The sequence below is a fragment of the Muntiacus reevesi genome, chromosome 5 (assembly GCF_963930625.1).
Source record: "Muntiacus reevesi chromosome 5, mMunRee1.1, whole genome shotgun sequence".
Lineage (NCBI taxonomy): Eukaryota > Metazoa > Chordata > Mammalia > Artiodactyla > Cervidae > Muntiacus > Muntiacus reevesi.
In genome coordinates, this window is record NC_089253.1 from 73,529,266 (window position 1) to 73,553,788 (window position 24,523).

Below are 24,523 nucleotides of genomic sequence, written 5' to 3' on the forward strand. Positions count from 1 at the left end.
TGGCTGACCACAGGACGTGAGGATGGAGGGGTCAGAGGGCTCCACGGTCAGGCAGCAAATGCCACCTTGTCTATGGTGGGCCCACACCATGCACCCACCAGCGTGTGGCTGGAGCATTTCCATTTGCTCACACGCAAATCAACCCCAAACAGCTTCTCTCCTGTCCTTCCATCCATCCAGGTCCCTACACCCACCGTCTGAACTCAGGAAAGGCTAATTAAGCCTATTGCCTGAAGGGAAATGAAGCTAGAAAGAAAAGCTGATGCATGTCTAAGTGCAAAAAAAAAAAAAAGATTCCTCAACCACCTCTGTCTATTTTGTGTTATCAGCACTGGGGCACCCGCTTGGGCATAGATACAGGAAGCGATTTTACTCAGACAGGCTATATTTCAGACCCTCTGAAGGAAAAGCCTCTTCACGTTCTTGTTCAAGTATCCTGATTATATTCTTTAGCTCCTTTCTTTAATTAAAAAAAAATTCATTTATTTATTTGGCTGTGTTGGGTCTTAGTTGCAGCACGTGGGATCTTTTGTTGCAACGCACAGATTCTCTAGTTGGGGTGCTCGGGCTCAGTAGCTGTGACACGTGGGTTTAGTTGCTCTGTAGCAGGCAAGACCCGAGTTCCCCAACCAGGGACTGAACCCATGTCCCCTACACTGCAAGGCAGATTCTTAACCACTGGACCACCAGGGAAGTCCCTTGCTCATTTCTTAATTCACTTACTTATATATTTTTTGAACCACCACTGAAACTAGATAGTGCATTGATTCTGTCTTCCTGGGGCCTAGGAGAGACACAGGATAAGTAAGTAAACAAATGAATATTGACGTGGCTGGAGGAGGCCTCGCCTCTGTCTGTTGGAAAAGATGTCAACCCCACATTAAGTCTCACACACAGGAGGCAGTGTGGGCAACCTGCCCCCAAGGGTCTAGACGGCACCTAGGACCAAAGGGATGTTCTTTTACACACAAGAAGATCTCAGATGTAAGCTGGTCCTGGCAGGGGATTAGAGAACCAGGGGCACAAAAACTTTAAAAAAGGCCAGGCCCCCTCGCTCCCTTTAGGGATGGAGAAGGGCCAGAGGACGGTGACTGTGTGCACCCCACAATGAAGCAACTGAGGATCCCCCAGAAATCAGAGCAGCTGAAGGCAAGGACCCTGATCTGGGACAGGTGATCAAGGATGTGTGGGGAGGAACATCCCGGGCAGAGGGTGTGACACAAGAGGGGGCAAGCTGGAGGCTCGAAGGGAGGAGGGGACGGTGGCCGTGGGTGACAGGACAGGGGAGCAGGCTGCACGGCCAGGGTGAAGAGGCAGCCAGGAAGTGTGGGGGCAGCCCCCTGGGCCCCGTGGCAGGAAGCGGAGATTTTATCTTGAGTGTCAGGGACGCTGGGAAGAGCCAGTATAGACCTGTCTTCACCAGGAAGCACCGGCTGCTCTGCGGAAGCCAGGCAGCAGGGACGGAGGTGAGGCGGCTGTTAGGTAGCTGCGGCCACGGCCGGGCGACAGAGGACAGTGGCCTCCTGGACCAGGAAGTGGCAGGGACACGGTGAGAAGGAGAGTGACGGGATCTATTTGAGAACCTTCTGTTTCTACAACAGGATCTGCTGAGAGCTGGAGTTTGGGGCCAGGATGACCCCAGATTTCTGCCATCAGCGCCCGGCAGGACGGTGATGCTGGCCACCACATCAGGCTTTTGTTTGTTTTGTGGGAAGTGAGAGGTAGTGAGAGCCTGGCTTTGCACTGGTTACATCCGAGCTGCCAGTAAGACAGTCATCGAGGTGTCGATCAGGCAGCAGCAGAAAGCGCCTGTGGTCAGTACAGGACTCAGGCATCGGGGAGTCCCTGGTAGCTAAGTGGTTAGGCCTCACGGCTTTCGTCACCACAGCCTGGGTTCAATCCCAGGTCAGGGAACTGGGATCTCTACAAGATAGCTGGCAAGGCCAAAAAAAAAAAAAAAAAAAAACCCACCCAAGTTCAGAAGTGATGAGCTTAGAGATAAGACTCAAATCCACGAGACTGGGTGAACTCACCCAGGAAGAGAAGGTGGAGAGAAAAGAGGAGGGGTTCTCATCCAAAGCCTGAGCAATCAGTTGAGGGGGGAAGAGACTGGCTAAGCAGCCTTGAATGGACCACCAAAGCTAACATGCACGCATCCTTAGTTGTTTCAGTCGGGTCTGACTCTTTGAGATCCCATGGACTATAGCCCCACCAGGCTCCTCTGTCCATGGGGTTCTCCAGGCCAGAATACTGGAGTGGTTTGCCATGTCTTCATCCAGGAGATCTTCCTGACCCAGAGACAGAACCTGTGTCTCCTGCAATGCAGGCAGATTCTTTACCACTGAGTCACCTGAAGCTAAGATAGGAAAACTTCTGAGCAGGAGGAGGGGTTTCCAGCAAGCTGAGAAAGATGGAGACAGAGTAGGGACCCTGGATTTGGCCACATGGAAGTCCCCAGTGGCCTTGAGGTAAGTGATTTCATTAGCGTGGTGAGTGGCCAGAGAAGAGGGGCATTGAGCTGAGGAGGGGTGCGGTGGGAATGGCAGTTCATAGAGAGTCTAAGGGGAAACTGGCTGCACAGAAGCAGCCAATAGGATGGCTGGAGGGCGGGGCGGGGACCCTGCCTGCCCCCACAGGAGCTGTGGACCTTATATGTCTTCTGTGGGAGCGGACCAACGCAGAGGACCAGGCTGGTTGATGCAGGGTTGGAGGAGGAACGCAAGGTCATCATGGAGGTGAAAGGACCTCTGGTCCTAAGTCCATCAGTAAACAGACTGGCCTTTGACAGGAATGGGAAGAAACCAGAGGCGGACACAGGGATAAATGGTCAAAACCAGGGTGATGGAGACATGGGGAACTTGTGGTCTGAAGGCTCCTACTCTCTGAAGGCAGTGGGAGGTGAGGCATTGCTTGGGGATTTATATATTTCATTATGTGCAGAAGAGGAAAATGAGGCTTAAAAATAGTCTGTGTGTCTCGTGAACATTCACAGAATTATTTTGGCGGGGGGTGGGGGGTGGGGAGACAGAAGAATGTAGAACGTGACAAGTGCTAATTATTTGTTTTAATCCTTCTGAGTCACGAGCCCAGGTATTTGGATTGCCTGTTTCCATCCTTAGTCCTCCAAAGGTTCGTGCACCACCCAGCCCCAGCTGGCCTTAACGTAGGGAGGAGCCGGCCCTTCAGGGTGCGCCCAGATCCACCCCACAGAGCTGGTGCTGGTGGCTGCCAGCTGCTGCCACAATCTCATCCCCCTCTTCTTCCCGGGCACAGAGCTGTCTGCACTGCCCAGTATCCTTTGTTTCTCTGTGTTCCTGTCAATGGAATGTGAGCAGAAGTGGTAAATCCTCCTCCAGGCCTGATCCACGGAACTCTCCCAAGCTTCTGGCTCTAGAATCAAGACAATCTCCCCCAGGGGGTCCTTAGAAACTGCACCTCAAAAACAGCACAGGCTCCACTGGCTGCTGAATGACTGCGTGCAGAGGAGGCCCTGGCACACCCCACACACTAATTCTGCACGTGAAAATAAGTTTCTATTTTGTTCGAGCCACTATTCTCTCTTGGGAACCTTGTTCTAGGATGAGTCTACCATACATACAGTATGGAACTCGCCTTCCTGCAGTTCACTGCTAAAAAGATGGGCACCCACCCTCCCTGCCGTGTTAGCACTACATCTGAAGAGCCTCTGAGTGATTTCAGTCAGTGGCCCTTCAACCCCGCACATCAGCTCTGTCTAACTGGTCTGGGGTGGGTCCTCAGTGTGGTCAGGCCTTCAAAGTTCCCAAGGTGATTCTCCTGGGTGGTCAGAGCCGAGAGCTGGAGAGATGAATTTTCCTCTGTTCTCGCCTTCTGGGATGGAGGGCTTAAAACATGCAGTGGCGTCAGTCAGAGAATTAAGTTGCCATGGCATCTGGTTGGAGTCTTTACTTCCATGAGACCTTTGTTTTCCAACTGCCATCCATGGACCATTGGCTTTGGGATCAGCCAGAAGCTTATTAGAAAATGCATAATTTAAAGCCAAACCCCAGGTCTCCTGAATCAGAAACTTTGTTTTAGAAAGATTCCAGGTGATTCACATACACAGTTCAGTCTAAGAAGCGCTGCCACAGACCACGAGGAGGCTTCGTAGCTGAGCTCAGCAGTGATGAGGAGACAGAAGTTGCTCTTAATATAGAATCTGGCCCTCAGCTGGCCGGACAGAGCGCAGGGAGGTGGTGGGATGGTCGGCGATTCTGTGTCTCAAGTCCAAAGGCATCATCATCTCAAGACCAGCAGCATGATGTCGCAGCAGCTCTCGAGAACTAAGAGAGCAGGCATTGCTCTATCCATGGATGGACCCAGGCAAACCTCTGCCTTCAGGACTGTTGCTGGCTTCCAATAATCAAAACTGCCACTGTACTGGCTGGCTCCAAGTCTGGTGGTAATGATTCCAGGAAGCTGGCTGGCACCCTCCATGCCAAAATCATAGCTGTTTCCAAGGCTACGTCCAAAACCTTGCTTTCAGCTCAGGGAAAATCAATAAACATTATACCGCGTGTAACATTTTCCACTTTTGTTTTGTTGTAACAACACGAAAGGCCAATAAATGTGTCCACTCAGGGAAGCAAATGAGGAGGCTGGACCTTTGCTTATTTCCAGATCAGATGGAACATGGTGTTGACTTTCTCAGAGACTTGCTGACAGATGAAATTTAAGATCACTATTATTCAGCAGCCCCAAAGGAGGGGTTCTGGTCTGCTTTTCATCTCTGAGTCACCACATTAGGGTGTCCCTGAAGAAAGACACTATGCATCTGATGAGGACCAGGAAACTTCAATGCCAAAAACAAAAAACACAGTTTCACATAAGAACCCGAAGTGTGCCTGTTTTTGGAGACATACTAAAACCATTCAGGAGTGCATATCTGAGGGAGCAGGTATAAAACCATGATTTGCTCTGACAGCTTTGGGCAGTGGAGGGAGGCTGGTGCTGGCCTCTAAAGCCGACATGCATTTTTGGGTACCGATGAGGTACACTTCCTTCTTTGTAGTGACTTGAAGACCAGAGGCTAAGTTGAATTTAGCCTCACTCACCACAACACGAAAATAAATCACAAGACATCTGTGGTGTCAGTGTTTGGTTGTCTGGGAATGTCTTTGCAAATAGGATTCCTACTCTTGGAACGTCTGATGGTTATCAGGGCATCTTAATTTTTTCAAAAATTATCCAGATTTCTACCACCAGAGGCAGGCTTGACTCTTTTAAGAAAAATTTAATTCTATTTATTTATTTTTATTTCTTGGTGGCTCTGTATGGCATGTGGGATCTTATTTTCCTAATCAGGGATGAAACCCACACTCCCTGCATTGGAAGTTGGGAGTCTTAATCACTGGACCAAGGAAGTCCTTAACTTGAAAGGGAGAGAAATCCAGGGCCCAAGATGAAAAAGGTGTGTGGGACTTCCCCACAGATGGCCAAATGGTAAAGAATCTGCCTGCCAATGCAAGAGACACAAGAGACTCGGGTTTGATCCCTGGGTTGGGAAGATCCCCTAGAGTAGGAAATGGTAACCCACTCCAGTGGGTTCATTCGCGCCTGGAGAATCCCATGGACAGAGGAGCCTGGCGCACTACGGTCCATGGGGTCGCAAAGAGTTGGACACAACTGAGCGTGCACATGGACACATAAGTTAACGCAGAGAGCCCACAGGCAAGCGAGCACTTAGGGTGGATCCCTCCTGCCTCTCATTGCAATTAGTAAACCCTTCCCCCCTGAGAGATCATGCTGAATATACAATGTTGCCAGTGTATTTTTAAGTTCCATCCCCACAAATTGGACAAAGGAACCATGCTGATACCTTAATATATTGATTTTCTGCATTTCAAGCTTTTCTCCCATAAATGTTTTATTAAATTTCTCGCGCCTTCTTGTTCTTTTCTGTAATCAAATCCCAGCAGATGAAGAAATACAGAATTGAGTAGTAAGTTCATGATGATGGAAAGCCCTTCCTTCTGCTTGGCTCCTAGCTGAGTATGAGTGAATGCACGTGTGTACCCACGTACACTTTTGTGTATGGTCCTACACTGTACATAGAAAATAAGCAGCTATGTTTCCTGCCAGCACAAGTGCTTCTAAGGCTTACACAGTATTTCTTAGTGTTCTGTTAAAACAAAAAAGCTAGTCTGTGAAAAGTACCATGCTCTTCTGATATCTGATATATTTGAAAACTGTTGGCTTAGAAGTTGAGGACAATGAAAACTGAAAAAAGGGGGGAAATTCAGCTAGAAGAACAGAAAAGGAGAATGTGAAAAAGGCCAGGAAGGCATAATACATCAGTGGATGAATGAAGGCAGCCTTACATAGTGCAAAGCACACTTTCTTGGGTTGGAATTCCTGGGTCAAACACTGAGGAGCTATGTGACCTTAGGCATTTCATTTAACCTCTTTCTGAAGTAGTTTTAGTTTCCATCATCTGTAAAATGGGAATGGTAACACCCACACTGTAGAGCTTTTATAAAAATTAGAAACAGTACCTGTAAATCAGCAAGCACAGTGCCTGACACAAAAACAGATGCCTGATAAACAGACAGCTACTATTACTGGTAACAATATTATGTATATACAGTAGTTACACTATGAGCCAATGAGAGAAAATACAAGCAGAAAAGACAATGACAACTTTCCACAAGCTCCTATGGTGACAGCAGCAAACACGCACTGCTCCACTTCATCCTGACAACCAATCTGCAGAACAGATGCTGCTATGGACTCATTTACACAGAGAAAGGAATTGGGATTCGAGGAAGGGAAGTTCCTTGTCCAAGGTCAGACAAATAAATAGAACACCTAGGATTCGACCTGCAACAAGGCTTACCCTGAAGCTGTGCTCTCTCACGGAGTCTTGCCATGGGGCAAGGGAGTGTCGGCCACCCAAAGATCAGATGTAAGAGCAGTGGTTTCTTGATCTGCTAAGATGTGGGCTGTGTGAAGTGGAGTTAGAGTCTGGGAAACCCTTGGAGCCTCTAGAGATAGAAGAAAGGTGATGGGGGGAATCCTGATGGACACAGAGCACTCCTGTTTCACACATGGGCATCGGCAGGATGCTATAGACAGGCCCTGATGAGAATGAGCTCAGGACAGGGCTTAGGGAGAGTTCAAGAATGCAGGTGAACTGGGGTTTGGGAAGCGTTACAGATGGCCCTTTAAACCTGACATAGCTATTATTTTCCCAGTAGTCATGTACAGATGTAAGAGTTGGACCATAAAGAAGGCTGAGCATCAAAGAATTGATACTTTTGAATTGTGGTGTTGGAGAAGACTCTTGAGAGTCCCTTGGACTGCAAGGAGATCAAACCACTCAATCCTAAAGGAAATCAACCCTGAATATTCATTGGAAGGACTGATGCTGAAGCTGAAGCTCCAATACTTGGGCCACCTGATGCCAAGAGCCAATTCACTGGAAAAGACCCTGATGCTGGCAAAGATGGAAGGCAGGAGGAGAAGGGGACAGCAGGGGATGGATGGCACCACCGACTCAATGGCCAAGAGTTTGAGCCAACTCGGAGATAGTGAAGGACAGGGAAGCCATGGGGTTCCAAAGAGTCAGACAGGACTTAGCGAATGAACAACAGCAGTAAGAGGCAGAAGGAAGACGCAAGGCACATCTGTTTCTTCTCAAGTCAAGGCAAGGTGTGGGTTGAGTTGTGTTGCCCCCAAAAGTTTTGTTGAAGTCCTAATCCCAGGTACCTGTAAATATAACTTCATTTGGAAATTGGGTGTATATCAGATGTAATCAAGTTAAGATGAGGTCATGTTACAGTAGGTGGGACCTTAATACAATATGATAGGCATCGTTATAATAGGAGAAGAGACACACAGAAATAAGATATGTGAAGACAACCTCATAAGGAGAACAGCATGTGATGACAGAGGTAGAGACTGGAATGGTGGAGCGATAAGCCAAGGGATGCCAAGGCCACCTCTAGAAGGAAGAATTCTACCCCGAGTCTCCAAAGGACCATGGTCCCGTCAACACTTGGGATTTTGGACTTTGAGCCCTCAGAACCACGAGGAAGACACTTAAGTCCCCTGCCTTTGCTATGCAGTCGAAGCTAGAGCAGCATGAATCTATCCTTGGCCTGGGAGAGAGTGGCCAAGCCCTTGGGCCAGGTACACAGGGACACCCCAGGTACAACAGCAGGGTTTTCTGGCTAATGTCAGAATGTCTCACAGAAGTAATTAGACACCAAGATTTTCTCAAAGTGAAGTGAAAAAAAACAGTTGTGTGCCTGCCAGGGGGTTATTTCCTGAGCTGTGTCTTCGTGGACAGAGTGGAGTAAGAGTCTTGCAGGAAGACAGGATCCTGGGCCTGGGACCTTAAAGGCTCCTTGGGGAGATACCAGTCACTCCTCTCTTTGGGCAGTGCTGGCAGGAACCAGGATGGGGAGACTTTGCTTTGGGAACAGTAGAGAGTCACTCACAGTTAACTCCAAGGACCACAGGATGTTTGAAAAGGTCACGTAACATGGGAGGGTAAAGGTCTTACTGGGCTTCCCAGGTGGTGTTAGCGGTAAAGAGCATGCCTGCCAGTGCTAGAGACATAGGAAATGTGGGTTCGATCCCTGGGTCAGGAAGATCCCCTGGAGAAGGGCATGGCAACCACTCCAATATTCTTGCCTGGAGAATCCCATGGACAGAGGAGCCTGGCGGGCTGCAGTCTGTAGGGTCGCACAGAGTCAGACACAACTGAAGTGACTCAGCACACACACAAGGGGTCCTATTATATGTGAGTTTAGTCATGGTTGTCTATAGAATTCTTGACTTCCCAGCATCCGATAAATTTACTTTTCTTTTCATGTCAGAAATATTTCCCTTGTAATAAGATATTTATGGCAGGAAAATACAGATTGATGTCGGCACAGTTGTTTGCCTGTGATCTCCTGAGCTAAGGACTAGTTTTAAAATCTGAAATCCAGTATAATTGGCTTCGTTCTAAAATTCCAGCTGTTTCCACCCTCAGCTGTTTCCACCTCCTTAATGCCTGGACCTATTACATCCCTTCCCATGAGTGGAGCAAATGGTGTTAGAAAATGCATTCGGTTCTCATCTATCGAAGAAGAAACTGGCCAGAATATGAGAAAATCCTAGACTTTTCTGCAGGAACCCCAGGGAGGAAGAGGAGAGATCCGATGGTCAGATCTCCACTAAGGGCTTTAACTTTAGGGAAAACGGGGCACAATTTAGAGTCAGGCACCATCTTTTCCCCTGGTAGCTCAGTGGCAAAGAATTCACCTGCCAATGCATGAGATGTGGGTTTGATCCCTGGGTTTGCAAGAGCCACTGGAGAAGGAAATGGCAACCCCTTCCAGTATTCTTGCTTGGGAAATCCCATGCACAGAGGAGCCTGGTGGTCTTCAGTCCAGAGGGCTGCAAAGAATTGGACACGGCTTAGCAACAAAGCAACCACCACCATCTTTTTGCAGAAACAAACTCCCAAACAACCAAAAACCCTCCTGTACAAAACCTCCAGTACAGAAGGATAAAATGATTGCCAACACAGGTATTATGTTACAGGTTCTATACCCTCCACCCCCCGCCACACAAAAAAAGAATGACATAAGACACTAAGACAGAGATGTAACGGGATGACTATTTTACCTGCCAATCATCCCAAGTGTTTAAACACTTTACGGAGAAGAGGGAAATTTCGGTAATCACTTGTGAAGAAAAGGGGGGCTGGGGGCAGACACTGGGGAGGAATGATCCCCAAATCACCCTGCCAAATACTTCCCAGTGACTCTTCAGTCTGCAAAAGGCAGGGAGTGACTGAAGGGATTTATTACCTTCGGTGTTGCACCTGATTGCAAGAGGTTTTATTACCATGAAATACAAGTCATCTAAGTTTCCAGAGAGGAAAGAAGGAAATAAATCCTGTCTGGAGCAGGGACAGAGAAGATATTCTCGAGTTTAAGGACAAACACCAAGATTTTCCCATTTGTATCAGCCCATCTATTTTCTGAGTGTGATGAAGTCACCCTCCTGCTACAAGCGAGCAGCTCAAACCACTCGCTGCAGCTTTGTCGTTGCTTAGCTGTGCGGTCCTTTCACTGACCTGACATTTAAACATCACAAAATAAAGAACTCTGCTTGCATGCCTGTGAGCTTTCCAAAAATATGAGGAGACTATAAGGCAAAGCAGACATACATTTTAGTGAGAGCCATGAACCCAGTGACTGAAAGAGACTTGTCCCCACACCCTTGCCCCCTAGAATGCATCCTAGCCTGCAAAAGAGAGGTGAAAGATCTCAGATATCCCAGCCATGGAAGGTGGGGAATTCAGACTAGTTCACAACTGTGAGCCCAGGAGAAGCCTGTGCGTAGGATTCTTGTTTTATATGAGTGGCTTCCCCTACAGAAAACTGGCAGCATCCTTAATGACACAGTTCGACAGAGGGCTTCGATGGAGCCACAGCATAAGTGGGCTTCCCATGATTCAACCCCATCCCTGTGCCTTGCACCCAGGACACATTTCCATAAAGATGGGAGTGATGGTGCCTGGCATCAGATCCACTGCCTTCCCTGCGGCCTGCACCTGCACCAGGACAGGCTTTCTGCTTGGGTGAGAGCTGAGGGGTGGGGGCCTTGGAGAAGACAGACCAGAGCCCCTCTGCTGGGACCCCAACTCTGAACGTGAGAGTGTGGTGGGGGAGGGGTAGTCAAGTCCCCGACTGATGATCTCTTCTTTCCTTGATTTGGTGGGAGACATCAATCCAGAACTCTTGCCCCGTTTGTTCCTCTTTGGTGAGAAGAGGAATCACTTCTCTTCTTTGACATCATTGTAAAATCTCTGCAATTGAATGAGGTGGAAAAAAAAATCCCAGGAGCCCCGGAGAGCGGGAGGGTTGATGGTTACATGTTCCAAGGAGATTAAAAGGAAGGGAAAGTGCCTGACAGAGTCTGCCGAGGGGCTACGGGCCTGGAGAGAGAGGGTGGTGGGGGCAGTCCAGGGCTATGTACCAGATCAGGAGTCTTACAATTCAAGAGAAAAATAGCCTATAATGTAATAGCTGGGAAGCCTGAGAAGTTGGTTCCACTTGAAAAACAGGAACAAGGTCTCTTGGTTTCCTTAGGACAGAAAGATCAGTGTTTCTGGATTCAATATAGAAGGGGGGAAAAAAAAGGAAAGAATAATGAAGCTTCTTGATGCCACAGCACAATCTACTCTTGAGTACAAGGAGACGTGTGCCCGAGAAGAGGAAGATGCTAGAGTGGCAATTACTGTTTGTGTAAAGAAAAGAGACGGAGGAGAATTAAGCACAGTGAGCCCCGAGAAGCTCTGGGAGGACATGCAGGCGGCTATTTCCCGGTAATCACTCCGCTGTAATGTATGAACAGTACATGGAAAAGGTATTAGGATAATTTACTATTGCTTGTGAACAATAAATTACCAAGGCTGCTTGCTATTTTGCATCTCCCTCTAATAAAAAATCCCCGTGAGGGTCACAGGCAAGGTGGCTGTAATACAAACATTGCCAGATACGGGAGTTTTCACGGCTGGGAAACAGAACCAGAGAGGAGATGATGCACTCATGTATGTGCCCAGATGGCAGAAGACGGTTTGCAGTTCACAAGGCGACCTCCACGTGGCTTCAGACAGGGTTTCTCCCCAGCTAATGTCACATGACGGAGGTTGTTCAGTCCCTAAGTTGTGTCCAACTCTTGCAACCCCAATGGACTACAGCAGGTCAGGCTTCCCTGTCCTTCACTATCTCCCAGAGTTTGCTCAAACTCATGTCCATTGAGTTGGTGATGCCATCCAACCATCTCATCCTCTGTTGTCCCCTTCTCCTCCTGCCTTCAATCTTTCCCAGCATCAGGGTCTTTTCCAATGAGTCGGCTCTTCGCATCAGGTGGCCAAAGTATTGGAGACCAGGGAGAAGCTGCGATTTTCCTCTTTTCCAGGCCCGGGAAACACTGCTCTGTGGTAGCGTGTCTGACTAAGGTTTACAGGATGACAGTGACAGGTGATCTCACCACGGACAGTAATTTCCCGCAGCCTTCTTCAGACCAGGCCTGGCTCCTTTCTGTGCCCTGAATTTTCCTTTTGTAGAATGGGGACCACCTGGGCGCAAGGCAGACTGTGATAATTCCTTGGAATGTTATCCGCCAAGGATAAGATACAGGGCAGGTCTTATCTGAGGAGGCCTGGGCTCCTCCGCCGTCTTTCTTGTTCCTACACAGGATTCGTTTAAAGTCCCAAGGCGCTTCTGGGTGAAGGCAGGGCTCCTAGATGGGGAGACGCTGGCTGCTGCCTCTTGTCCCAGAAAGAGGGTTTGACTCTGGAGGAAAGCACCCTGCAAAGGCCAAGGGCCGCTCTGGAGCTGGGATCCCTCTCCATCCAACCTGGCTTTGAGTTTTGATCCCAAACTGGAACCTTTCAAGTTATTTCATCTTTGGCCAAACAAGGCTTTTCTGTTTCTTATTTCTCCTTCTTTTCTTATGTAAGGACGATGACCTAAAAGGAACCCTGAGCACTAGAAGGTTCTTTGGAAATAATGTCATTGCCTTCCTTGTAACTAAATCTGAAACTGATTAAGCTTCCATCTCTGACCGCTTGAGCAGAGAAATGGATGGTAAGGGGCAGGCCCAGGGAACTGGTTTGGGCATTCTGAGTTTGGGAACTGGTTAGACTTAAAAACAAAATGGTTTGCATATTCAGCTTCTAATAAGGTCAGGTTCGCTTTGAAAGGTCAGCATTGGGGAAGCCCCCACCTAAGTCACAGGGAATGAACTCAATATCCTCCTATTCTCCACTATCAAACCACTAGACCAGCATACTCCGCACACATATTAAGGCATGTTGCCTTGGCTAATGAGCTCTACAGAGCTTCAAAATGCATGGTCCTTCAGATAAGTGAAATATTTAGACCCTTTCTCTTTTCTCAAAGCCCGGGGTGGGGGTGGGGAAACACATGATTCTATTTGATCTCCAGGGAAAAGAACCCCAAAAATCATAAACCCTAGATAGAAATTTTCATTTTACAATTGCAATACCACCTATCAGAACCTCCCTTCCACCCTTTCCGAAGCAGAAGCATGCACCTGCCCCTTGGTAAAGCTGCAGGCATAGTTGGTGCCCTCTGTGATGACGCTCATCTCCAGGGGATGGGATTTGTCATCTTAGTCTCCCCACTAATCTATAAGCTCTTCAAAGTAAGGAATGCCGTTCCTTCCTTTCTTTATAATTCCCCAGAGCCCAATTTGGTGTTGCTCTGTTCCTGCCAGGTGTTCAATAAACACTGCTGACAATGTAAACCGAGTTCTTAGCACTTACAAATGAGAAATTGCTCACACTTACTGTCATAGTTTTTTTTTTTTTTAAAGATTGCCTGGATTCAGTGTGTGTATGTGTGCATGTACGTATGTGTGAAAGAGAGAAAGATGAGACCCTCAGAGGTGAAGATGGCCTAAGAATGGAAACCATTAAGATATACAGAGATAAGGAAAAGCACACAGATCTACAGTGAGACAGACCAGAACACAGAAACCCAAGGGGCTCCTTCCAGGCTCAAGTTTATATATTCATGTATTTTAAAATGATGCAGCCAACATTCTGGTCCAAAATATTATGATTTCAGGTGTTCCCCCCGCCCCACCCCCCATCCCAGAACCTGGCTGTGGGAAAACAGACAAAAGCTGGGTACAACAGCCCAGACCTTGAAACACATCACCCACAGCTTCCTACTGGGCCTTGGAATTCTTGCCACCCTTGGTGAAGCTGCTAGAGCTTTTCCTTTCAAATTATAAAGTCCTTCATGAAGCCAGACCTCAATGATGGGACTGCTGACATTGAGCGTGACAGCTGTCACATGACACTGGAACCAGCAAAGCCTGCTCCATGCCATTAAGTGGGGAGGCACCATGAGGTAGAAAAAGCCCAGCCCAGAACTGGAGGTGTGGAAAAGTCAGGCCACTGACACCCTTCAAGGTGTCAGTCTCCAGGTCTGTGAAAGGAGACACAATCCCTGAGCAGCCCGGGGGCTGAAGTGTAAGGGGGTGACCAATGGGCATTTGGGGGGCAGAGGGGAGGGCTCTTCGCCCCCCACCCTGGCAGGCAGCAGGGTCTCCTTTGGATTAACGGCCCCCTGAAGCTAGGAGTTCTACAGGGAGACCAACTGGACTAGAAGGACAAACCCCTTGCTACGTGATCACTCTTCTGAATTTTTTGACAGTTTAAAAAAAGAGCTGTAAGAATTGTAAAGAAATCAGAACAAACTGGATAATGCAATAGATAATGTACCTTGGTGATAAAGAGCATGAGCTTTGGAATGGCAAAGATCCACATTCGAGTCCCCATTCCCCCACTTAGAAGCCGTGTGACTTTGGGTGAGTTACTGAATCCTTAGAAACCTGGGTTTGCTCATCAGTAAAATGGGATTAAAATAGTATTTGTCAGGACTTTACCGGTGGCCCAGTGGCGAGGACTCTAAATTCCCAATGCAGGGGGCCTGGGTTTCAGTCACCAGTCAGGGAACTATATCCTTCACAGGGCGACAAAAATCAAAGATCCCGTGTGCCACAAACAAGACCCTGGAGCAGCTGAATAAATAAATACTTTAAGAAAAAGTACTTGTCTTACAAAGGCAATAGGAGAACTAAATGAGATACTGTGTATTCTGACACATAGTAAGCTCTCAAGATTCACAGCAATTCTTATTACTGCTTAATATTTCCTCCTATTATCTGGGATTCATGTTAATACAAACACAGTTAAAAGTATGCCAGCAACTTCAAGAAAAGAATAACGGAAGCAGAGGTCAGAGAGGAGGGAGGCTGGAAGATGCTATGCTGCTGGCTTTGAAGGTGGAGGGAAAAAAGAGTATGCAAGTAACCAAAACTGAATCTGAACAACCAAAACAATGTTACAATGTATATGCATCAAGACCTGGGTACTTCATTCACAGCCAGGCCCAGAGTCTCCTTTACTGTGACCCTGTACACAATACTAAGAGCAATAATAATGATAGACACTTGATTGACCACCTACCATGTATCAAGCCCTTCATTAAAAGTGTTACATTTGTTATCACACTGGATTCTCATAGTCTTCATAGTCCCACAATCATCTCCCCCACTTTATAAACAAGGACACAGAGACTGATAGAAGCTAAGTGACTTGCCCTGAGTCAAACTAATTAAGTAGGAGACTCAGGATGTGAACTCAGCCAGTCGGATGGTAATTCACACTGTAATCAATAGCCCAAGGCACCCTATGACCATCCTGGTGATCCCATCTTCAGGCTGGTGGCAGGTTAGGAAAAGAGCTCCAGGGATGGAGGAAGCTGCAGTGGCAGGTACACTGCCACGTGATGGATTGATGGATTAGTAGGGAGACAGGATAGGGAAGGGGATAAAAAGTTCACAGAGAAAGGCTTTGCCCAGCCCAGCTGTGCAGATCTGGTCACTTCAGGGGTCAGACAGCCTAATATTTCAAAGTCCCCAAGAGCGTCATGATCTCACAGCACAGTGCAATCATTTTCATTCTGCCATCAAGAAAAATCAAATTGTGTGCTCCAGAAGACAAAAAAAAAAAAAAAAAAGAAGGGGGTGATGTATTAATGAGGTGGGTAGATTCCCTTGGGATAGTGCATCTATGTTGAACACTCTTTGACAATTTGCATAAATAGCTCTTGAATAAGATGATGCACAATTCAAGTAAAAGTTAAAGAAACTCTAATATCCAGGTGTATCTGGATTCATTTTTCACGAATCCTTACCTCTTATTTTAACACACTGCTTAACTTAACCCAGTTTCTATCAAGTCTTGAGACAAAAAGTCCTTTAGGCCACTCTGCGTCTCTCAGAATCATGCCTTTGGTGCCTTTAGCCAAGATACCATTTAAAGGTCTCACAAACTAATTGCATCAGATAATTGAAAGAAACATGTATTTATTGAAAATAATGATGTAAAGACTTCTCTTTTATGGAGGGAATAAAGGTATTAGGTGGCTTTCTTGTCACAGGCAGCTGTCACCTGGACTTTCAGGGTCCCCCTCCATCACAGCACAGGCTGGCAGAGGAAAAGGAAACAGGGTTTAAGCCACGAGACTCATTTCCAATCAGAAATCAGTCACAGCCTCCTGTTTATAACCTTAACTCTTTGCCCCTTAAAGAGATTGTGTTTTATGCCTAGTCACATCATATTCCCTAAGCTCCAGAAAAACGGCTTTCAAAGTCCCCAAATGAAGCTTAGAATATGATGTTTTGAAAGACATTTAAACCAAATTTGAAAAGATTTGAAGACAGGCATTTTAAATAGATATAATGGTAACATGATATCTTTAATAACTAGTCCTCTAGTTCTGGTTATCAGAGCAGGGAGAAACCTCCAGGAACCAGAAAAGCCCGCGTTCATCGGCAGCTGGTGCTCACCTCACCTGCCAGTGACGGTTCCCAGTGGTAACAGAGGGGATGACCTTCTTCCTCTAGGCTAGGGTTGCCAGATTTCACAAATGAAAATACAGGACACTGAGTTATCGCTGAAGTTCAGATAAACAAAAATTACAAAGAGCAACTGTTGTCCATAAGTAAGGGCCACACAATATTTAGGACATGTTCATATTAAACAATTATTTGTTGTTCATCTGAAATTCAGATTTAACTGGCTTTTGGTACTTTATCTGACATCTCTATCAGTGGACTGTGATCCCCTAGGAGATTTAGGATGGGTGGGATGTAGGGGTGAGTAGGGGCTCCACTTACCAGCCCAGGAGAACAGCACCACTGATGGCCCAGGCTGGCAACCTCGTTTCTCCAAGCACCAGGCTCCCCTCCCTTTCATCTCTTCTCCCTTTCCCAAGGAGGCTCCATGGCTCCAGCCAACCCACTCTAATTCATGGTCTTCCTTAGGAGATACCGCTGATCACTGCCCTCCACCCCCAACACACCTCCCATCTTAACCTCATCCTACACTGAGGTGCATGCATAGAGATGGTGCTTGTAAGAACTTGCTGGTTTCTACGTTCTATTCTGTTTTGATTTGTTTCCCAAGAAAAACTACAGATGGGTTTTGGAGGGGTTCCTGATTAGAGATTTCCTTTCATTTTTTCCTCTCCCCATATTTCTCTATTTTTTCTTTCCCCTCCTGCCCACTGTATTCAGATGCCAAGAAGTAAATCGGTACGTGTTTCCTTCAGTCGTAATTTCAAGACCTGAATTAGAGTGAAAGCTGAGCCAGCAGGCTCAACTTGCCTAGGAAGTTTTTAAAACTCTGCAATCACAGACACTGACTTGATTCTGGCAATGGATGCTTTGACTACCGCCCACCCCCCCCACCCACTGCCACTACATCATACTACTGATTACTGGTCTTTAAGTGAACTACACTCAAAAATAAACACATATATTTAACCAAAACAAGAAGGAAAGATCTCTTGGTTTCAGGCTTCCGAGTGTGTGTGCTTGCAGCAAAACATTTACAGCCATGCCATAAAACGCATGGAAATAGGAAGAAACATTGACACAACAATAAAATGAGGGGTGAGATTAACGATGCCATAATACAATCTGTTTTCGTTTGGTGCAGAGAAAATTAATTTTTGAAGACATTTCATTTAACTTTGCAATATTTTGCAGTTTAACCTTTGACGCTTGAAACTTTATCTTTCATCCCCTTTAAGCCTAAGGACAGGGGAAGCCAGTTTTATGTCTGGCTGTTTTAAGTACTGCTTCATGGCAGATGACCAGGCTTGCTGCCTCTGCTCGGGACAGAGGCAAGCAATGTGTACTCAGGGAACAAAAGTTATTGCTGATCGTAATTTCTCAGCTCTTCACCTCCTATGGAAACCTCCACTCAAATAAGCCAAAATTCAACTTCCACAAGGATAAGATGTGTTACCTTCCAGAGCAAGGCACCGGGGTGGGCTGGACGACCAGATAAGGTTGTGCAAGCATTCAAGATACTCTGAGCCCTCGAGTTTGAATCCAGGGAAGCAGTGATAGGAGATGACAGTTCCCACTGGGAAGGCGGTCTGGAACTCGGAGATGTTCACATAGCCGTTAGAAGAGGCAAGTGGTCTCAGACAGCCTGTGACGTGGGAAAGACAAGGGGAAGTATCTTCATGAGGTTACCTTTGTACATCTGAAAGACAAAGCGCTATACGTCTTGGGATTCCCCCGCCGCACACGCGGCACGGCCTCTGAGGACTGCGCACCTTGGTCTTCTATGCTCAGACCTCCTTATCTCTGTATTTACTCTCTTTCTAAAGCAGGCACTTGCTTTTATAGTTGCAAGTGGCTCCCAGAGGGTCAGACAAGTAGGGAAGAAGTAAAGGGAGGTGTGGCTGAGGCTCAGGACCCCCTGGCTGGGGGTCCCAGCCCTGGCAGCTCATTAGAATCACCTGAGGAAATTTTTAAAAACACCAATAGCTGGCTCTGTGTCTGAGGCTGATGCACAGCCTGGGCACAGCTATCTTTTTTTAAAGCTCCCCAAGTAACCTTCCAGTGCCATCAGGGCTGAGAACAACTAACGTGCCACAGAAAAAACCCACATTCCAACCGCTTTAGAGGGTGGTGGCTTGAGAATGTGTGGGTGGCAGTCTCCCAGTCATGTCTGACTTTCTGTGGCACCCTGGACTAAGCCCGCCAAGCTCCTCTGTCCATGGAATTCTCCAGGCCAGAACACTGGAGTGGGTTGCCATTCCCTTTTCCAGGGGCTCTTCCTGACCTGGGCATCAAACCTGGGCCTCCTGCATTGCAGGCAAATTCTTTACCATCTGAGCCACCGATGTTGGGACGCAAACTGGATTCCAGGGCAACAGCTGATTGAATAGGCACCTACCTGACACTGTGCAATGAAAATTCTGAGAAATCCAGCTGTGTTTTAGGTGAACTAGGGAAGTAGCATGTAGGACAGTGGTTCTCAAACTTGAAAGTTACCCAGAGAGAGGGCTGGAGGGGACAGACTGCCGGGCCCCACCCTCAGAGCTGCTGGTCCGTCGGGTCCGTGCGGAGCTCAAGGACGGGCACTGCTAAAGGTTTTCAGGTGCTGCCGCTGTGGCTGCTGCTGGGGGCACCAGGCTTTGTGCAGACCTGCTACGGCAAGTCTGTGCACAGAATTCTGTGCGCCGTCTGAGTGCGCAGGAGACCTGGATACCTCCTTCTGTAACTCAGTAGCTGCCTTTTTGTCCTGAAGCCTGTGCAGCCCAGTGGAACATTCTCCGTGGTACAGCACCCCTCTTGGTGTGGCATCCGCTGTGATCATGGAGTTTCTTATTGGCTTCAGCAGTTTCACTGGAGGGAATAATGACTCTGCAGAGCTGGGGCTCTTCCCAGAGAGAACTAATTGTGTGTGAAGTAAATAACGGATAATGGGAATATCTACTCTCCCTTCCAATCACCAAGTACAAATTATATCATGCACGCACAGCAGTGAGCGATGGAATTCCTCTCCTAAGCTGACTTTGTGGCATATTACACGCGACAGACAGCTCTGTGTTGAGTGAACTTCTCGGGTCAGTGCCCCAGAATGTGGCATCCATAGCAGGGCAGGACCAGAGTGAACGAGGGGGTACAGAATGCAGGCAGTATTCACTCTGAAGCTGCGCCAGTGTCAACCTGCCCCACTGCAGCCTGCTGTCCCAGAGCCCCAAAGACCCCACAGACCCCAAAGATCCCTGCCCGGAACCTGCCACACTCAGGATGGACCAGATCAGAAACACATGGTGTTAGGCCATTCTTTCTGGCAGTCCTAGCAGCCGTAAATGATTTTTTTTTTAATTTTTTAAAAAGTTAAGTTTTTGGCTGACCAAACAGCATGTGAGATCTTTGTTCCCCAACCAGAGATCGAAACTGCACCCCCTATATTGGGAGTGCAGAGTCTTAACCACTGAAGTTCCGAATAATTTTTTTTTTTTTTTTTTTGAGCTGAAAACTGACAGTGTTCATGGCAAAAGAGAAATGCGGGGAGGGAAGTTGGCAATCAGGAATAAACAGGATCAATAACTGAGGGGGAAAAAAAAGATCAGCAAATCAACACAAACAGGGAAGGTGTTAGCTCCTGAGCAGGGTTCAAATGAGTGAGCACAGGGTGCCCATTCCCCCTCCTGGGGAGGAGTGCAGTTCTAAGCTACCCACGTGGGTAACTGCCTCCCCTAAGTAAAAAAACTGACTCTGACCCACAGGGAGAAGGAAGCATCACTTAAAACACAAAGTTCCTGGGTGGGGGGTGGTGGGAAATGGCCTTGGGACAGTCCCCCATCCAACCCCAAAAGGAGATGGAAGGGGGTTTGTAACAAGTGCAGCTAATCAGAGAAGGAAAGCTTATGCCACTCTTGGTTTCTGACAGCCTGTCCTAAAAATATAGCAGAAAACTGGCTTCGACTCAATAGGTGAATGTGATTTCTATTTGCACTTTGAGATAATAGAGAGAAAGCTCCTCAGGCTTTAACCCCTGGATCTATAGGTGCAAATAAAAATTACAGGATGAAATGTCACTTGAAGGGCCAATTATATTCCCCCCAGGGACTCTAGAGGTGTCAGACTCTCTACAGCAACCCTGCTGTGTCTGTGAGGATGGGAGGTGAGCTGCAGGGGCTGGAAGGGGGATCAGGGCCCAGACCAGGGGCACCTCTTCTGTGGGGACCAAGGCCTCTGAGGAGGGATGAAGGTGGCCACAGGCTGTACTGCTCTCGGAAGAAGTACACCTCTCAAGATTAGCAGCCAGCTCGTTTGTTGTTGCAAAAAAAAAACCAAACAAACCATCAAAGCTGTGTTAAGGACTGGGATGCAGTAAGGGGTAGTGGAGGCTGAGGGGTCCCAGATAGAGCAAGAAAAAGCCTGCACTTGAACTCCTGATGATGACACTACAAGATGTCTATCACCATAGGGCATTTAAAAAACAAAATCATTGGGGCAAAAAAAACTCCTACAGAAGCATCCTGTATTTACGTGACATAAAAGGAAATGCAAAGCATGGGAGAACCAAAAGAAAAGTGGAAAATACAAAAGCAAGAAGGGGTTGGAGTCTGAAATAATTATCTTGGTTTGGATATCGCCGCAGGACCGGAACGAAGCAGTGGTTAATAAAGTGCATTTGGATAAACAGCCCCACCTAAAAGACGGCTGCTGATTCTAAGGAGCGTCTCTGACAGTAACGCATAACAGCTCAACAACACAGGAAGTTTCGGGGGGACATGCAGGAAGGTGAGGACCTGGACTGTCTTGGTCCTCCTAATCTTGAAGCCTTTGTTTCTTCAAGGAACCGTGGCTCTTAAGCTCTCGCATGAGGAAATGATTTATTTCCAACTATGGGGCGTGCAAAGCAATATCAGAGTCTGCCAGGGGTGATTTCCTAGCAGAAAGTTGACATCCGCCTCAACTTTAACATGCCAGTGCTTTTGGTGCAAATAAGGCTGCTCGCCCTCTCCCTTGGATGATGAATTATGCATGGGCTTCTTGGTCCTTTGGTCCAAGTCACATGTCAAAAAATAAAAATCAGAATTAATGTGAACTGGAGGGCTTATTTTCACAAACAGGGCCCTCTGTGTCAGCCCAGGCAAATTTAAAAAATGCAAGAGGATAAATATTCACCGTCTGGTTTGGATGAAATTTGAATTTGATTATTTTTCTGCTCCTCATGCATTATAAAAAAGGATAACATTATTAAGAGAAAATGGCCTCTGTAAGATTGGCTTTAAATATATTCGTACCACAACCGAAATCAGTATAAATGCTCTGTTATTTCCATTAAATATACAATAGTTCATCATTGTGTTCACAACCCAGTTACAAAGCTCCTAATTCTGCAACTACTTTTGGTTTCTTAGAATAAAGGAGACAGCCAGCATTCTAAAGAATAAAGTATTTTCCATTTAAACTTTTAAACTTTAAACCTGGGTATAGGGAGCTAGAGAGAATCACAGGGATTGATGTGAAGATTCCAAAAACAGAGCTTTGGTGATCAGAGTGCAGAACGGCTGAACCATGGTATGTGCGTGACTCTTTGCCTTTGTCACTTGCAGGCTTCCCAAGTGGTTCAGTGGTCAAGAATCCACCTGCCAATGCAGAAGACGTGGGTTCAACCCTTGGGTTGGGAAGATCCCCTGGAGGAGGGCACGCAACCCACTCCAGTATTCTTGCCTGGGAAATCCCATGGACAGAGGAGCCTGGAGGCTACAGTCCAGGGGGTCTCAAAGACTCGAACACGACTAAGTGACTAAACAACAACTGCCATCTTATTAGGGAAACGTGCACTCGATCTGCAGGCGAGTCTCAAAGCAGAGCTGAGAACCACAGCCTCCATCTGCCCCTACCTTGACAGATGGGCAGGTTGTCCCACGTTCCGTCATCACGACATAATGAAACCACATTGTATAGGTCGGGGTACCGGATCTTGAATCCTTCATGACAAGTGATGATTAGCTTATCTCCGTGTCTGTATGTCTTGTTATGAATCTCAGCGTCTTCAATTTGCGGGATGCGGCAATCTGCAATTGTGCAAAAAGGATACATTATTTTTGGAATTCAAAAGCCATTGTGGCTTACAGCTTCACAAGAAAGCTCTTATTTTCAGACTTGGTCTCGCCCTACACGGCAATCTGATAAACGGTTCCTTATTTATCACTAAGGCTCAGGTCCCAAGGAGAAGCTGCAGAATCTTCACAAAAAAACGGAAGAGGAGTTGTGGGTGCAGAGGTCCAAGCCCAAAAGGAGCTGGTTTTTTGCCTTCGACACTTCCCACCCTACAGCTGAGCTTACAGATAATTCTGAAAACGAGTGAAGAAAGACCAACACTGGGGGTTCACCTGAACTGGCCGTCAGCTTGCCCACTTGGTGGCGTCTCTGGATGGTACACAGCGCCAAACAGCCTGGCTGGCTGGTCTCACCCAGTTCTGCTGCCTCTGCCTGGGGGGCCAGGGCCCGGGCCTGATAAGGAAATACGCTTTGCAGAACAGCAGGGGGCTGGGCTGTGGCTGTACTGGCTGTTAGCATTTCCCATCCACCTTATCTGTTTTTAAAAAGATAATATTGAATAAATAGAGCAGCACCTACTACTGCCACTATCACAAAGGTTCAGAGGAAGCAGCTACTGTCTCCTACAAACAGTCAGAGCAGAAGCTAATCATCACTGGTCATGAAGGATTCAAGATCTGGTACCTCGACCTATTGGAAAAGGAAACGGCAACCCACTCCAGTATTCTTGTCTGGAGAATCCCATGGACAGAGGAGCCTGGCGGGCTATAGTCCCTGGGGTCGCAGAGAGTCAGACATGACAGAAGCGACTTGGCACAGACACAGCACACCGCGACCTATACAACGTTGTTTCGTTATGTTGGGAAGATAGAATGTGAGACAATCTGCCCATCCATCAAGGTAGGGGCAGATGGAGGTTGTGGTTCTCAGCTCTGCTTTGACTTCTGCTCCGGGAGGGGAAGAGCCATGGCAGGAGTCAGGGGAAGGGCAGTGGGGGGATCAGCAGCCCGTGCAACAGAACGGGCAACAAAAGATACAATAGAACTAGGGACTTCCCTGGTGATCCAGTGGTTAAACATCCACCTTCCAGGGCAGGAGATGTGGGTTCGATCCCTGGTCAGGGAACTAAGATCCCACATACCGTGGGGCAACTGAGCCCATGTGCCGCAACTAGAGAGAAGCCAGTATGCCTCAGTGAAAGACCCTGTGTAATGCAATGAAGACCTGATGCAGCCAAATAAATAAAAATAAATGAACAAATAAAACTAATCGATGGGTAATCATCCGCTTCTAACTCTGTCTACCTCCAGTTTACCTTGTGGGACGGACACTCACTTTGTGCTGGCAAGTTGCAATCCTGCTCCTTCTAGCCCCTCACTCTAGAACACCACCCAACTAATTCCATGTGGATTTTGTTGTTGTTGATGTTGTTCTGTCATTTATTTTTTACTGGAGTATAGTTGATTAATGATACTGTTGCAGGTGTATAGCAAAGTGAATCAGTTATACATATATGTGCATCCTTTTTCAGATTCTTTTCCCATTTAGGTTACTACAGAATATTAAGCAGAGTGCCATTCAGTGTCTCCTTGGTGGTTTTCTATTTTAAATAGAGCAGTATGTATATGTCAACTCCATCTGGTGTAAGTCATTCAGGTTACACGTGTCTCTCTCCATCTCCTATTTAAAGTCTCTGATTTTACATGCATATATGTTTATAAGCATGAACTATCTATCTGTACTTTTAGAATCAGGTAGATGAGTTATATTCCCATTTTTTTGTTTCTTTATTTTCTGAAACAAGGCAAAATTTAAACACAACATCTTGAGGATCATACAAACTTCCTCCAGAAATTTTTTAATGGATTTCTCAGCCATTCCCCAAAGCCTACTGAATCCAGAATAGTTTGGAATAGTATTCATTAGAAACCTGAGCTTCAAGTTCCTCTAAGCTTTGAACTGTCAGCTCTCAGGCAACAAGTCCTGGGAACTCTGATGCAGGGATTGGCTGAAGGAGGACTCTGGGGGCTGGGAGCTTGGGGGGCTTTGAAAAGAGTGTGTCATGGGGGCTATG

At 47.1% G+C, this 24,523-nt stretch overlaps 1 protein-coding gene across 1 annotated transcript in view; it reads right to left on the minus strand.

The window, feature by feature from the left end:
- Positions 1-24,523, minus strand: part of SUSD4 (sushi domain containing 4) — a 139,259-nt gene that overhangs the window by 15,242 nt on the left and 99,494 nt on the right. Inside the window, exons 4-5 of the mRNA XM_065936738.1 lie at positions 22,290-22,463; positions 17,876-18,064 (exon numbers count right to left, since the gene is read on the minus strand). Of these exons, the coding sequence (XP_065792810.1) occupies positions 17,876-18,064; positions 22,290-22,463 (363 nt within the window). The remainder of the gene's footprint in view (positions 1-17,875; positions 18,065-22,289; positions 22,464-24,523) is intronic.